Raw genomic sequence first — 16444 nt, forward strand, 5'->3', positions numbered from 1 at the left:
CTGAAAATAAACAGGGTATAAATTAGTGAATTTGGTGTCTTTTTCCACCATTGTTACATTCCCAGGTATTCTGATAATCTATTTAAGAGGACAAATATGGCTTTCCTAGAGACTAAAATATTTCTTTCCATGTGAGTGCTTTAACTTTTGTCAATATTTACTTGCCATTATACTTGAGAAGAGAGTAACAAAGTGCTAATAATAATTGTTTCACCTTCATCCCATTAAAATCCAGACAGCTTTGAAATGATACCCCAGCTTTTTTGAGGAAAAATTCTTTACGCCTTACTAGCCAGCCCATCACACAGTAACACTATACATTAACGAATGCAATTAGCTTGGCTATCCACCAAACACTGTCACTTACGTATCGGAAACTATGCCCTCTGCTATTTCACACACGTGTACAAACAGGAGGGTGAATGTCAGGATCCACCGCAGGTTGTGCCCAGGGAAGTGCAACCAGGTATTGTGGTGAATCTGGACTTTGGAGCTTTGGCTTCCCCAGCCTGGGAAATAATAGTAATGAAAGAGGAAGGTTATCACACAGCCAGCCAGTGAGTGATCTGGTTATCAATTCTCTGTTCTAATCCATAGATCACACTTAATAATATACAATCAATACAAAAACCCGACAAGACTATGGGGGCTCTTGTTACTAATAAGATGACCCAGGAGCATCTGAGTTGCCATGCAGCTCCCCATAATTTCAATCTAACCCTGTAGACAATGGAACAACAGACTTCTCACAATCACAATCAAAGAGAAGAGGTCCCTGGCCAAGAACAAAGATGAGAAAACCAAAAGAAACATCTGAGTCTCATGCTCACAACAGGGACTGACAGATCTTAAGTGATGGCATCATCATGTCTTTCCCAGTCACAGACAAGAGTGGGCAAAATTTCCAACTAATGTAAAAGTTGCATCCTCCAATGAGACCTCAAAGAGATACATTTACTTCAGAAGAGTAACATTTATTATCTCTGTTTCAGGCCTGGTTGGGATCACTGTCTCAGGGGATGCTGAACAGCGATTTCCCAGCCTCCACTCCTCAGGCACAGCACAGCCTCCCACCCTTGTGCATTCCTGGCACATTAAAGCTCCCAGCACAGCACCAGGACTCAGCTGATTTAATCAATAAATTAATCTTGAAGCCTATTTCCATGTCATCACCTGAGATGGCACCTATCCTTTTCAGGCAAGATCCTCTCTGAGGCCAGCAACCTGGCAAGAAGCGGGACACCAAGGACCTGAGGATGTGACAGTGCTGGGGGGAGCTGAGGACTGACCAGGTGTTAACCTCGTGTGATGGCAAGTCTTGCCCTGCATGTTGCTTTGGCCTCTGTCCCTTCCCACCCTGGTACAGGGTTGTCATGAGTCAGTCAGCCCAAACAGCCATACATGTCCCACCTACTGTAAGGCAACTCTTGGAATTCCCTGACAGACTTGCCGAATCCCACAGCACATATTGGGGAAGTAAAGAAACAAAACAAAAGAAAACAAAACCAACCAAGTTTAAAATCCAGGATATGCTTTTGATACACAAGGATGCAGCATCTCATTGTCCCTAGGGGCTTATCAGGTGACCAGGTTTATTCATTCTTGGAAACTGTCAGGATTTCACCATTTTATCCTTGTTTAATAAGCAAAGTACTGCAGGAACAAAATATCCTCTCTTCTCCAAACCTACCTAAGCATTTTCTATAGTTTCCCAAAGATTTTCCTAATCTAATGTGGCTTTCTTTGACCTTGCTCCTATCTTTGTCTCTCCCAAGATGCTTTTCATTTTATTTCCTCTTTGCCCATACATCTACACAAACACGGTTCATCATCTATTATTGGTTTTGGAATCAGTCAATACTGTGGGCTCCAGTTGGCTTTTAATGCTCTGTTCAACAACTATTTGTCCTGATAATCAAGCAACAAAATAGAAAACAAATGATTACATACATAACATACATAACACACAATTTAAGTTATTACTTTTTTTCCTAACATTGTTAGAAAATAGAGGGAATTTTCACTGGCTGCAAAACTATTTCAAAATTAATTGGCTAATGCCCATGAAAAAAATGGAGCTGTCTGCTACCACGTGATGCATAACACAGAATGTTGTAAAAGATTATCTCTGCCCTCAGACCTTGCATTGAGTTTCTATCAGATACTTCTGCAGAAGTGTTCAGGGATGACTTGCATCTCATATCAAAGAAAGAGCCAGCACTAGCACAAAGATACAGCACTGTCTGAGAGAGTTCTCCATAAGCCTTTTTTTTTTTTTTCCAGTCTTTAGTTATTATTTTGTTAGAACGTTCTTGTATTCTTAAGTTAGAAGTTTTTTATTTCCTTGCTTAATTACTTAATTAGTTTTCAGTCACTGGATCTTGTTATACCTTTGACTGCTAGGTACTGAGTGTCTGAGCCCACAGGTTCCTGTAGCCTATTATTCAATCACTTTAGAGTCTTTTTGCATAATGGAAGTCCTTAAATCTTTAGTCTGAATATACTCCCAAACTAAAATCTTCCTCATTGAAGAAATGTATATATGTGTCATCAGGAAGGTAACATGGAAGAAACTGACATGCCATTTCTCATGCAGTTGTCAGGAGAATATTAATTTTTATTAATACTTATTGCCTTTTGATGGTTATTCAAGTCTCTTTATCTCCTATGATCAGTTAGAATGCTGTTTTTTGACAGCTCTGAAAAAGTATTAGATTGCATTTATTTCATCACTGCAAATAACTGGGATAAAGAGACAACTATAGAGTACTGGTTTAGATGGGGCTTTTTACAAGAATGTGTGAGCTAGAGCCACTTCACTGTCCTAAATTCTTCAAGAGAGATTTATCATTTCTTATTTTCATTCCTGTGGAAAAAAGATTATCTCCGTTGCTCTACTTCTGTTTACAAATGTTGGCAAAAGAAGTAATTATTCTGTTTCAAAAGTTTCCTTCTTACACTTCTCCTAGCCTTAGATTCAAGTTGCACATTTTGGATATTCTCTGAAATTCACGTAACGTGAAGGGAATTCAGATCCACTGCCCTAAGTCTTCTCATATCTAAAAATAGCAAAGGTTGCAAGTTGCCAATTTCAAATCTGAAGAAAACTTCTCCAGAGAGAAGTTTCAAAGCATTTGGATCTGATTTGTCTGGTTCTCATCCATCTTTTCATGCTGCTTAGTTCAGATTTATATGTAAAATTCCCCAATATTTCAAGCAGGCTGGTGTCACGTCCTCTGGGTCAAGCCCTTCTCTCTCTTCCTTGTTAAAATTAATAAATACAAAGCATCCAATGGCTTGCACCACAGGCCTCCAAGCACATATAAACATGACTGAGTGTAAATACATGCTCAAGTGTTTGTAGGATTGCACAGCTCTATTGAATAACTCACCAATGAACAAAATCGGGAAGGTGATAAATAGCAAGAAGACATGGGGAACCAAGTTGAGGGCATCCACAAAGCAGACATTTCTTAGGACACCAGCACTGATGTTATAGGCTGAAGCATTGTCATTACCACAAAATGAGAGCCTCATCGCTTCCAGAATGTCTGACTACTACAAAAAAGAGAGAATAGTTGACTACCAAGACTGCTAGCATTCCCTTTAGCTAAACATAAAATAAATAAAATAGATACAGAAGCAGTATACACTGAACAACCCATAGAAAATAATTCAGCTGTATTTTGAAAATTCTTTTGGGCTCCATCAAGTACAAGCACATTAGAATGAAGGCTGTGTTGATATTAAATTAATATTATTTATATTTAGTTAATATTATTTATAATTATTTATATTTACTATTATAAGAATGATTTATTAAATACACTATGCTGTCTTCTAGCGTTCATTATACACACAAATGTTATGCTGAAATGTTCTATGAGAATACAGAGAAAGAACAAGAAAGTTTTGAAAAAAAATTATTTCCATTTCTCATAAGAAGACTCAAATGCACATAAGCTGACTCCTGTGTGTTACTGCTTCTTTGACAAGCCAACATTCTCTGTGCAACACCTCTGTTCATACAATTTGTTGCCCTACATTCTCAGTGCAAGCTCTGAACCTTTGATATTTGTGATTTGGCAGCTTTGCATTCACTGATATTTTGTATTTCTTTATTGTCCCATAGAACAATGGTCACATACACTAGTTATTACAGATAATTGCCAAACTCTTAAGCAGAGTAGGTTGTATTGAAGATTGCATAGGCAGTAAATCAGCATTTATGCTTGATCCTGTAAATCCCTATGCACATGCTTAGTCTCATCTAAGCACTTCTCTGACTTCCATGATTTCTTATGAGATTATCTTTGTAAACCAAGATAAGCTCATGCATTTGTGCTTGCAGAGTGTGGGCCATAGTATGACCCAGAGTTATGGCCACCTTCTGGCTTTTATCAACCTGTGCATCATTTATTTTTGAATTCTTCTTTATAAGAAGATGAAGCAAGATTGTAATAAAAACATTCACTTGCTAATTTCTTTGCCTGAGACTTACACACAGCAACATAGTGCTGTAGAATAGGTTGTGGGAACTCATTTGCTCACAATTTTTTTCCAAATTTTATATACTGAAATGTAAAAAGTATCTTTAATTCAGCAAAGTATATGTATACTTTGGTGAAAGCATCTTTCTGCAGCAACACTGTCATTAATGAATTTTGAGGAGTCAGAACAATATAGACATGCAAAAAATGCATGAAAGCAGTTTAAAAAAAAAGTTAGTTGAATGCGGAGATGGCAGTTTGCTTTCTTTCCTCAAATAGTTCAGATTAGTTCTTCGAGCCTACTGTTTAAACAAGATAAGCATAACAAGGTAAGCATAAACTACTCAAGTACTCCCTTAGAGCAGAAACATATAGATCTTCAAAAGAATACAGATTTCAGAAGCACTCTGAACCTCTGCTAAACCCCCTTTTTGCTTTTAACTAACTTTTTACTAGATCTGAAAACCATAATCCATATTGAAATACACCAGTGAAATTTTTAAAGCAGTTTCATTGAAAAGAATGTGATAAATACAGTCCCTTTTCCGAACATATCAGCAATTTATGGTCTGAGATTTGCCAGAAGTTAAGCATAACGCAGAGTCAGATGGTGGACCACATCCTGCAAAAATGCATGCATGTACTTACTGTGGTGCAAAAGCTGATGGGTAACCCACTCAACCTTCAGTAGAACACAATTTGATGGCGATTTTGGCCCATTCTCTGTAATGAATAGAGTGATATGACCACTATCATTCTATCATTTTATCTTTATATAGAAACATATTCATAAATGCATATGATTAGTAACACAAAAGAAACATGTTAATATTAATTTTGTCTGAACAGACTGAGAAGTTATTAGCAAAACAAATATGGAACTTTTAAAAAAGCTACACAGAGATTGTTTATTTTTAATTTGTAAAAGCTTGATGTGTCTCCTTTAAGAGAAACATAATGGTAATGATAATCTCTTGAAAATCATAAGTGTTGTTTCCTCATTTTTATCGAAGGTCAGAAGTCCAAGGGAGTTCTGCTGGGAATTTTCCTCCCTTTCCCACAAAGAGGACTCTTTTCTGAGACAGCATAAGATGTTATTGTTGTCTAGTGGTTGGACTGGTACTGAAAGGCAGGAAGATCCTGGGTTCAAATGAGCGCTGAATCATTGACTTCCAGTGTAGCTTTTGGCTTCTAGTCAAAAATAAATCTGGAAGAAAGGATTAAAACTGTGTCCAAGAGAAGCTAAGGGAACTGATGATTTTTTTCCATTTTTTCTGGAAGGGAAATGGAATATAGGCAGTAGATGTTCCTGTATAACTGCATGGAGATTGCTATCTGCTGCCATACTACCATATCTATGACCTACCATCAGTTTGCAGAGATTTCATATTACACCTCAAACTATAGTCCCTGAAAGCTCTCAAGAAAGATGCATCTTTCAAGAATCACATCTGAATCTTCACAACAACCTCTGCTGGGCCTAGTTTTGTGATGGAGTATGTCCAATAACACATCTTAAAACCAACTGTCCTTGGCATGTTAACAGGGTTGAGGAAAGAACCTGGTCCTATTTTTAATACTGATGTAAAGAGACAGTGCCCATCACACTGATGATAATTTTCAAGAATAGGTATAAGCCATCTATACAATATTTTTGCTAAAGGTACTTTACCAAAAAAAGAGTTAGAACTTAATTGTCTTTTCTTAAAATGAGAGAGAAAATCAAAGAGCCTAGGTTGGTTAGTTTGTAAAAAAAACCCAGAAAATAAAAAAGATTGCATTGCCAATGAGATACGGTAATTGACAAGAAATTCCCAAGTTTTTAAATCAGAAAACACTTCACCATTAATCAGCACATCCAGTGACCGTGTTCATTAAACCTCCACAGGCTTAAAATCTATCAAAATATTCTGATCAGTGTCATGATGCTGTGTTGACCCAACACAGCTTATGATTTGGCCTCATAAAATGCTCACCGGGTACAACTTCCCTTTTTAGCAGTACCCATTTCAGGACACACATCTAGTACAGTATGGCACTGATAGGGATCCTTCCTTCTGCCCTTCCTTTCTTCCATCCATTGGGCTATTACCACTGTGCTAGAAATGAACTGTGACTGGAAGTGGGGGACTCATGTTCGGCACCTGTTGATGTATGCCAACTTTCACAGACACTTTCCGGTGTTTACACAGACAGGCTGCTAGTAGTTCTCTGTATCTTCAAGAGTGGCATATGAAAATACACTGCAGTACATCAGAGCTCTAGGAAATAATTTTCTCTCTGGTGTGCCTCACGGGGAGCAAGAAACCACTCCACTGTTGCCTTCCCATCCATTTCTGGTGCAGAATGCAGATCTGATATGCCCTCCACGGTTTCGCCCATGTGACTCAAAACACTGGACTCTGCTCTGTTTTTTGGAAAACTTACATACACAGGAGGCTCTGGAGATGCACTGACGCACAGGCCCATCACCACAGACATAAAGCATGTCATGTAGTTTTTATTTCTTTGCTCAAGTTTCAAGAACAGGGGAAATATATTGGATGAAATTTTACTGACATGTAAGAAAGGATGCTTTGCATTTACAGTCAATGCAAGCCAGACTCCCATTTGGTTCAAAGCTGAAATTAACCATTACTTCCTGCTGCATCAGGGCATGCCTCCAGAAGCTCATCTTCATTGGCCTCATGGTCCAACAAGCTGTGTTCATTTCCAAAGGACAGAAAGAAAAGCCCCTAAGTCAGAAGAACAAGTCCTTGATTTCTCTAGACAGTATGGGACATTTTACAACAACGCTTGCACAGATCCACCAAAATTACTGGAATTGGACCATGACAGGTCTCCAGATCCAATTGCTCATCCAAGCAAACAGTGTAACCTTCAGTCTCCTTCAAAAGAAAATTTGATGGCAAAATTTCTTGTGCCCACACTCAGATCCCATGCTTGCAAAGTTCAGCGTAGCTACAGATGAACACATTCTTAGGGCTGCAAACGGTGCAAGTACCATGTTCAAAAGTTTCAGACTAATTTGAGAGTCTGAGTTGCATTTTCAAACAGTATTTCAGTATTGGGAGTTACGGTTGAAGATACCTTTAATAATTCTAAAATTTTTAAAGAGTTTTAAAAAGCCTCAGCTATACTGACTTTTAATGAGCCCCAGTTTTGAAAATATTCACTCAAAAAACTGAGCCTGGAAATGAAGACTGTTTGGAAGATCTTGACTGCAGATAACCAATGAAAGGCAGAGTGAAAATACACTATTCCCTCCTCTTCTGTAAAACCATAAGATTTCTTTTCATGAAATGAAAATGTGAAATGGAAGAACAAGAAATTTAGAAAAAAACATGAAGAACTGCAGTTGTGCTTACTGTTGTAAGTCATCAAAAACTGCAGCTGAATTTAGAAAGGAAGACGAAACAGTTTTATGACTGATCACTGACCAAATTTGTTTCCTTTAAGAATAATTAAACTATTCTTCCATTGGCTTTAACTCTTCTAGTAAGGCAATACTGGGCTTCAGTCAGAACTAGATCTGTAGAGGTGAATAGAGGTATCTTGCCTATGTGAGGAAGTGCTGTTTGCTTCGCTTAGTGCTGAGCATTGTGCAAGCATGTAATTAAATACACTGAAGATTTTATATATTTCCCGAGCACCAGTTGTTGATCATTGCCAAAGAGAATGCTGACCACACTGAACAACAGTCTAATCCTGTAACGAATAGCCATGCTGAAGATCTTTGAATTAGCCCAAAGCCAGTCAGAATACAGAGCTGGCTCAAGGTTTCCCACAGTGTAGTCAAAGGGGATTTTCTCCTTACCAAAGATGAGGAGACAGATTTTTAGGCCACGGTAAGTATGCAGGGAGAGATCAAAGAGAAAGAACTGGGCTGCAGAGCCACACGAGGAGAAATTTGAAGAGATTTCTGTTGTCAATGGATAGAAGAGATAAAAGCAGTTATTGCTGCAACTCAGAGAGGTTATCATATTCCATACTAACAGTTGCCTTCCTACACCTGCCAACACCCCTTCCTTGGTAACACTGGCAGCAGCACAAAGCTGGGCTTTCTGGATCTGTACACAGGTGAATTAAGCAGCGAAACCAGATCATCCTCAGCCAGTCTGCTGCTGCAGGCTACACAGTCTAGTAAAAGAGACATGCAAATATTAGTTCAGTCTCAGAACTGATGGTCTTAATCACCAGGGTGCTGTTCCCAAGATAAGAAGCCCTGCTCACAGCAAGCCTGACATTGGTGCTGAGTAGTTGCAGTTGCCATACTTCAATTCCAAAGTTGGCTCATGCAGAACTAGCTCAAGGACCTGTGAGCCATAGGGCATAACAGCAGAGAAATGTCCACTAGTTTCTTAGCAAATCTTTTATCTACGGGTCCCAAACGAAGGGATAGTCACTGGAAAGCAAAGGCCTCTTCTTTTCATATGGGTTGCCAAGACCTTTTCTCTAAGATCATGTTCAGGTTGCAATCTTTGGATCTAAAGGCTTCTGTACAGGCAGATAGCTTTGTCTAGTGAACAGCAATGTCTGCAAAATATGGGAGCAGTCCGACTGCCGCATTAAAACAATAAAATGCATAACCCAAACAAAAATATTGAGGAGACAACACATGAAAGGGTAGCAAGTTGTTTTGAAAGTTGATCGTCTGAAGTTATTGACCACCATTTCTCATCAGGTTGTAGCAGTCTTTCAGAATAACTAAGATCCTCATCTACTCATTTAAGAAGACAACGTTATTCATAGTCGTTACAAAAAATGTCTTTCCCAGAGAAAATTTCCCTTTCTGTTGAATATAGTAGGCCATGAAATTATGCTGGGGTGATTACACCAAAGTGAGTACATCACAAAACATGCTTCACTACTAATCATAGCAGGAATGTTATACTTTATACTAATGTTGTCAAGCACACTAGATTTAACAGCATTTCAGTCAGAGGAAATGCAGTGATGTGATAAAAACCATCCATCCAATAACAAGCATATGCTGTCTGAGGGTACCCACTACATTCAGCACTCCAATAGGAGTGTCAAGTACCAGGAAATTTTTTATTTTAACACTTGTAGTCTGGAGGGCCTTTGACCTTCAAAGTTATTGACAAATTCCTCACCTGAGTCTTTACAAACTCTAGAACTGGTCAGAAATTTTCAGAGGTGGTTTTTCTTTCTCCCTTTGAAAATGACCTTTGCTGAGAAGTCAGCTACAAGCTAAAGCCATGAGCAAAACTTCACAGAGGAGGGGAATGGAAAGAACAATCAGGAGGGTGGGCACATGATGGTGCCAGTGGAAGGCAAGTTTCAGCTCTCCTTTACATCATTTTGGAATCTGATTCCCTGTTGATTTACTTTAATGAGGATGTGAACTATGTGAACAGCAGTTCACCCTGCAATGAAATAGCTAAAAAAACTTATGTCCTTTAAGCATTTAAATTTTCATGCTAAAATCCCCATCACTGGCAAGTTCAGACTTTCTGGTTTTGGGCTAAGGTGTACAGACATAGTCATAATATAATAAACACAAAACAGTACAAAAGAGAATCAGGAATAAATATCCACTGAGAAGAAGAAAAAGCTTTTGGGAAGAAAAAAGACAGGACAAAGTTGTAAACATTAATATGATGTAGCATTGAACCTAAACACTTACAAATCTCATTTTAACAAGCATAAATGGAGATTGTCAGGGCACTAAGCCAGTTCCTGAGATATATTTTCCATAAGCAATTGTGAAGAAGACAATGGGAAAATTATGGGAACATCCTCACTGAGTGCAAAACTGTAAGAATTCTATTTAAAGACATTTTAATTACCTTAAGGTCTTTGTAAGTGGACTTAAAAGTCTTCATATTCAAGAATTTCATCTTACCTGGATTATCACTTTCTTCGGCATGCTCTGCAAGATACTTATGACTATAAAGAAAAGAGTATAAATACACTCCTCAGGTGGACCTTGTTGGGGGGAAATAAGAATATTTTGAAAAACATTTATTTCAGGAGTTCTGTTGCCCATGTTTTAAAAAATATATAAATTAATAGCTGCACTTTCTAATTAAAATGTATCATCTTACAGAGCATACTTGGGTCTTAGTTAAGATTTTTTTTCCTGGTCTTACATATAATGTGCATTATATACTCATATATGTATATATATACGTATATATATACATATATAGATATGTGTAGGCATACAGATGCAGGATGGAGAAAGTACTCAGAGTTTTACAGAAGTAGGTAGTTCATATCTTCTGAATAATTAAGTCATTACAAAAGCAAGAATTTGTCCTTCCTTCTTGAATTTCAGAGAGAAAATTCAAAATTAAGGACAAATTATGAATTTATAGGTTTGGATAAGCACACTGGAAGGCCTAACTCTGAGTTTTGCCACAGATTTCAGGTGAGTGCTCTGAATCTTTTTCCTTTCTAGGTATAAACCTACCAGTTTGTTCTTCTTACCTTCCTAAAAGCAATCTATGTGCTCTATAGTCCACGCATTATTTGCAAAGAGTTCTGCTAAGGTCATGGCAAAAAGTGCTGCCCTTTTAAAATCTATTTTATCAAAATGATCCTATACAAAATATAATTTTCCTTTTTATTCCTATTTCAGCTGTGGCATCTCTTCTAAATAGACCCCTCTTTCTTGCTAAGCACTGTCCCAGTTACTCTGGGCCTTAAGGTGATGAATTACCTCTGATACTTGTCAGCATTCACATCACTAACTGGCATATACCAGCAGCCCGATCCAAATGTTACTGAAGTCAGTGCAAAGAATCTCATTGACTTCAGTAGGTTTTTGGATCAGGCTCCAACCACCGAAAAAATGACAACAGCAGTAGTGCTAAACAGGCTATTGGCACTGAAAAGCATTTCACACAAACATCTGCAGTGATCTCACACATCCAATACATTGCTTTTTTCTTTTGTGGTAAGCTTCTTAACACAATGCTATTTCCAACATCAGCGTGCTACACTGCCTGCTGTAAAACCTTCGACTTCACATGCCAAGACAGGACAGTTTAAAAAAAGAAACACAACCCTGTGAACAGCAGCAAAGAAAACATCAGCAGGAGGGGACGGTAAAGGCTGAGAATGCCTGTGAATGGAAAAGGAAAAGGAAAAAGAGATTGGAGTTGTAATCCCAGGAAAGAACAAGGAGCAGCCCTGTCCCACAGATATAAAGGGAAGGAGGAGGAGGTGGTTAGTGGGAGATAATGGGGGAGGGTCATCACATGCCCCGTTTGGTTGCTGAATGTTAGATCAAACTCTGTAGCTTACCTTTGTAAACACAAAAACAAAATACCAACCCAAATTGTCACTCGGTTGTGCTATGTGATCAATATCATCCCGATGGCAGGATTTTCCTCCACTTAGTGAAGCCGCTTCAAGCCCTGGAGTGGATTATTTTTAGGCTGGTGATGGGAAGATCAGCTGCTGCCTCCTATCGAGTTTCCAAAGTGCACTAACTCTTCTTGTCTTTCTCATACGCTGAAGGGGGCAGGAAACTGGGAAGAGACAGGCAAGCAAAAAGCACCAATTTTTCGCCTCCTGAAGCTACAGTCCCCTGGGATTTCTTCTGCTTGCTTTATTTTCATTTTTCTCTCACTGGAGTAGTAAGATTTCAAGAGGCTGTGTTACAGTGTATGGGCTATCAGCAGATGGCTATTCTGAAGTAATTGATTTAGACAAGGTAGTCTAACTTTTGGCAGGCTTGCAGAGATTCAGCTTTTGATTTCTTTTGAATTAATCTTGGATAATTTGAATTTGACAACATAATTTTGCATGTCTTCCATCATCTTAAGCAGAAGAGAAAAGAGAAGTCTACTCATATATTTTACTTTACCCTAGATCCCTCCAGACTCTTCTACTTAAAATACAGAACAAATCCCACTTTTTGATCACACAGATCTGTTTCTTTTGAAACAGATCTTTTAAAACTTGAAATAAAATTCAAAACTAATTTGATGCTCATACCAGGAATATAATTTTGAATACAACAGCCCTTGTTTCCAAGGGATAATATTTTTTGTCTGCAAAATACATTGTATATGTTTACTTAGAGAGAATGAAGTCCCAGGAGAGCCTACATGCAGTTGGTTGGCTTGTTTGCTCATTTTCTTTCAGTGCCACTGAACCAAGGTACTCCAAGGTTCAGATTTTCCATCATGATAGTTTCACTTGAGCCCTACAACTCGAGGGCACAGATAGCAAAGATCTGGGACTTGGTGGTGTGTCACAGGACACATGGTAGCACAGGGTGGTTTTGAGCACAGCTGTTCAGTCATTAGGTACCAGAGGTGGAGGGCCTTGGGACAAAATTTGCTCAGACCTTGCAGAACCCAGGGGTTGCACCTCAATCACTAGAGAGAAAATGGCTTCCAATGGATTGAGATCAAAGTTGTTTTCATGCCATGAAAGGGATTGCAGCAAGCTCTGAGCTGAGAATGTAGTTGGATGGCTGAGGCCAAACACTGGCAGGACTCATCAAAATCCTGGCAAACCCAGCTTGCTTCTTTTTCTCTGATGTTTCTTACCTTATGATTGTAGGGATAAGAAAGCATAAACCTCAGATCTAGAGAAAATTAGTGCCTTTTGTTATCTCCCATCGACTTGAAACATCAACATAGCATTACACTGAGCAACTGCAGTAGTCCTCAACAGTCCTCCATGGCACTTGAAACCTTTTACTTGCATTTACTTCCCGTCCCTTTCATGTTCAATGCTTTAGATTTTCTAAAGATTGTGGATTGTGGATTGAAAACTCTGAATTCTGATACATATCTATGTTTCATTAAAGGAGATAAAAAATAAAAACTTTAACTCATCTAATCATCATCTAAAATAGCATTGTCATGTAGTATTTTTGAAAATACATATAATTTCAGACAGAAGTGAGCAGCATTTATGATCACAATTTTCTTTACCAAAACATGAAAGTGTGGTTCATTGTAATTCAGCTCTGTTATTTCTACTGAATTGTTTAAACAGAAAAGGGGAAAGAAGGGTAAAATGAATATGGAAACAACCAGCATGTTTCATTTTGCTGTTTCTAAATGAAGTGCTTTCATTCCTCTACATGACAAGCTAAAATGTTTTGAAAAGCATTTTTTAAAAGGATTAAAAAAATCCAAAAAGCTCTTATATGTCAGAACACATTCTGCTCTGATCTGAAATGATTTTTTGTATCTGGGCTTTTCAATTTACTGGGACGGGGGGGAGAGGGGAAGGAAAAAAAAAAAAAAAAAAAAAAAGCAGTAACAGGAATTCTAAATGTTTCAGGGTGTGTTTGGACCTGTAAGTGAATGGGAAAAAAACACGGGCCGGTTCTCAGATATCCCTGTGCGCAAGATGCCACCAACTTCCCCACGTCAGCCTCCAGGAGTCGAGCGCTCCGTTACCGACGCCTCTTGAAGCTGGCCCCGAACCAACCCGGGCCCCAGCACCGGCAGCAACCGGGCGGGCCGGAGGCGGCCGCTCAGCAGCGATGCTCGGCAGCCGCCGCGTCGACACGGCCCCCGGCAGCGGGGAGGGGGCCCGCCCCCTCGGGCAGGTGCCCCCACGGCCCTGGAGGGGCACCCCCAGCCTACCCCCGGGGATGAGGGAGCAGGCGTACGTGACCGTGGCAGACGGACAGCTTAAAGACAGAAGCTGCTTTACCTGATGGCTTTCAGGGGGGCAAGCGCAAAAAATTCTAAGCAGATTTTAACAAAACCGCTGAGTTTTGGCTCCTCGCTACGAGGCAGGCAAAATCCACAGCTCAGCTGGCAATGATTTCCACGCTGTGGTGGGCTTCCATCAGCTTGACTGGCTAAATGCGAAGGAACCTAAATGGTGGAGGAATAGCGGGAGTGGAAAACAGTTTTAACAAATTAGGAATCACCACTGTGAGGGAAATGACCCGACAGCCACTGCAGGTATGGATTAATTTTCCGTAGCTCCCAGCTGAGCACTCTCCACCTGAATTGTCTTGATTTATTTAACTCACTGAACAGGAAAGGAAGGGTATCTGTACTTTGGGTAGAGTTCACATAACAAACTATTCTGGTTTCAGTTGACAACAACTCTCTATGCCAATTTCCATATTGCGGACCAGTCCATAGGTCTCCCTCTGTGTACTTCGTGACACACCAACACTAGCAATCAAGTCACTGGACGGTAATGAGCTACCACTCCTCGGGTAGCTGCATGCAGACTCCTAGCCTCTCCCATTTCTTAGGTGAAGAGCTGAAATCACCGTCATTTCACCCATGCGTGCAGGTTATTTTGTTGGAACTGTTGACACTAAAGGAGATGTTTTGAAGAAAAACTCTCATGGATATTTTGGTGAGCAAGTGGTGATAAATTCCTTGACTTATTTTAAACCTACATATATCATTTATACTAAGGCTTTATGCTAATATAGCAATATATAACAAATGGTCAGAGTAAATTATATGTTATGGTCTATCAAGTCTTTATTTTACTTCTAAATCTGTCACAGTGACAGAATCCCCACAGCGCTGTGTCAGAACTCATGACATCATATAAAAAGATCAGATTGAGACAGCTTCAAGATTAATTTTATTTGTGCTCACAACCCTATTTAAAAAAATAAAGGTTCGTGGTATTTGTTTTAATTGCACAGTGCTCTAAAAAAAAAAGGATCTACCAAGAAAATGTTAATGAAGTAGTAAAGACTCTGTTTTCCATTTTAATTTTCTAATGTAATGGAAAATGCAGCCTAGTCTTTGAATAACTTCTCTGTCCCTTTTAAATAATTATTGTGATTAAGCTTGGAGGGGGGGAAGCAGTAGAAGCTTAGTATTATTTGAAATATTTTCCACAGCTTTTTCTAAAGTTATTATTCCTGGTTTCTATGGGGAAAACTGTTGTGGAAAACATATACAGCAAAAGTTCAACAGAGCAACCTAAGTAGAGAAGAGCTCTATATGGAGAACTACAAGAGAACCCCAGACCTCAAAGTTCATCGCTATAAAAGGTGTATAAAGCCACAGGACTTGAATGGGGATTTACAAACCTTCTGATCTTTGATGGACAACTGTGCATAAGTGGCGCAGTGGTGGAGTCAGAGGCACTAAAAGCAACGCTATGATTTGTCTTGGTAGCTCTTAATCTTGGCTGAATCTGTGTGCAAAGTTGCAGGTTAGATGCTACACACAATATAACTTTTCAGATATCCAGTTTTATTCATTCTGTTTGATAAAGGTGTTTTTTTCTAATCTGTCACACTGGCAAGAAAATACATATGGCTTGTATTACACTCTTTTTGCTTCAAAAACCCCACAAAACTTAAGAGCTGTTCTTTTAATATCGCAGGGCTTTTCGAGGCTGTCAAGAACAATTTACACGTCCCCTAAGCATAGAGGAATTTCATCCTAAATATCATAAAATAGACTTTTTGTACTATAATATAAATTCCATCAAACCGTTAGACCCACTTGTATTATAAATAACAATGACATTGTGGATTCTGTGTGTGTGTCTCTGTGTGTGGAGCTGGAAGAAAGGGTTGAATTTTTGTTTTTAACTGTGCTGTATTGAATTTGTGTCCTCTAGCCTGACACTGGACAATTCAGACTATTCTTGTATGTTGCCCAGAAAATCTTCACTTATTTGTAAGCCAGCAAACCTACCAGTCAGACTTATCCTCTCTGCAAACAAGACAGGACTAAACTAGGAACAGCTTCATTTTCTCCCATTGAACTCCACAAGGCACCTACATTGTTTAGTCCCATTTACAAATTTTGGCTTTTAGATACATAGTAGTCAGAAATAAAAAGATGTTTAGGTGTCTAATTTCAGTGTGAATGCCTGAAAAGGGAGTTAAACACTAAACACAGAACTCACCTCACCCAGGATTAGATGACAGATACTTGATTCCTTATGTCTCTGTCCATTGCCCAGGCTCCCTATACAGCATTTGGAGAGAATAATACATTTTCAGATGATAATTCTTT

The 16444-nt window shown here is 38.9% G+C and overlaps 1 protein-coding gene across 9 annotated transcripts in view; it reads right to left on the reverse strand.

The window, feature by feature from the left end:
- The window catches only part of ABCC9 (ATP binding cassette subfamily C member 9), a 79450-nt gene extending 67554 nt beyond the window's left edge, over nucleotides 1–11896 (reverse strand). For 5 of the 9 annotated variants that reach the window (XM_074871390.1, XM_074871393.1, XM_074871383.1 and 2 more), the window contains exons 1-5: nucleotides 11766–11896; nucleotides 10360–10442; nucleotides 5139–5213; nucleotides 3393–3558; nucleotides 368–509 (exon numbers count right to left, since the gene is read on the reverse strand). In XM_074871390.1, the coding sequence (XP_074727491.1) occupies nucleotides 368–509; nucleotides 3393–3537 (287 nt within the window). In that variant the 5' untranslated portion in view covers nucleotides 3538–3558; nucleotides 5139–5213; nucleotides 10360–10442; nucleotides 11766–11896. Of the gene's footprint in view, nucleotides 1–367; nucleotides 510–3392; nucleotides 3559–5138; nucleotides 5214–10359; nucleotides 10443–11765 lie in introns of those variants that run through there. The other 4 variants (XM_074871384.1, XM_074871385.1, XM_074871386.1 and 1 more) reach the window with 4 other exon arrangements.
- Between the last annotated feature and the right edge of the window lie 4548 nt (nucleotides 11897–16444).

The sequence above is a fragment of the Strix uralensis genome, chromosome 5 (assembly GCF_047716275.1).
Source record: "Strix uralensis isolate ZFMK-TIS-50842 chromosome 5, bStrUra1, whole genome shotgun sequence".
Lineage (NCBI taxonomy): Eukaryota > Metazoa > Chordata > Aves > Strigiformes > Strigidae > Strix > Strix uralensis.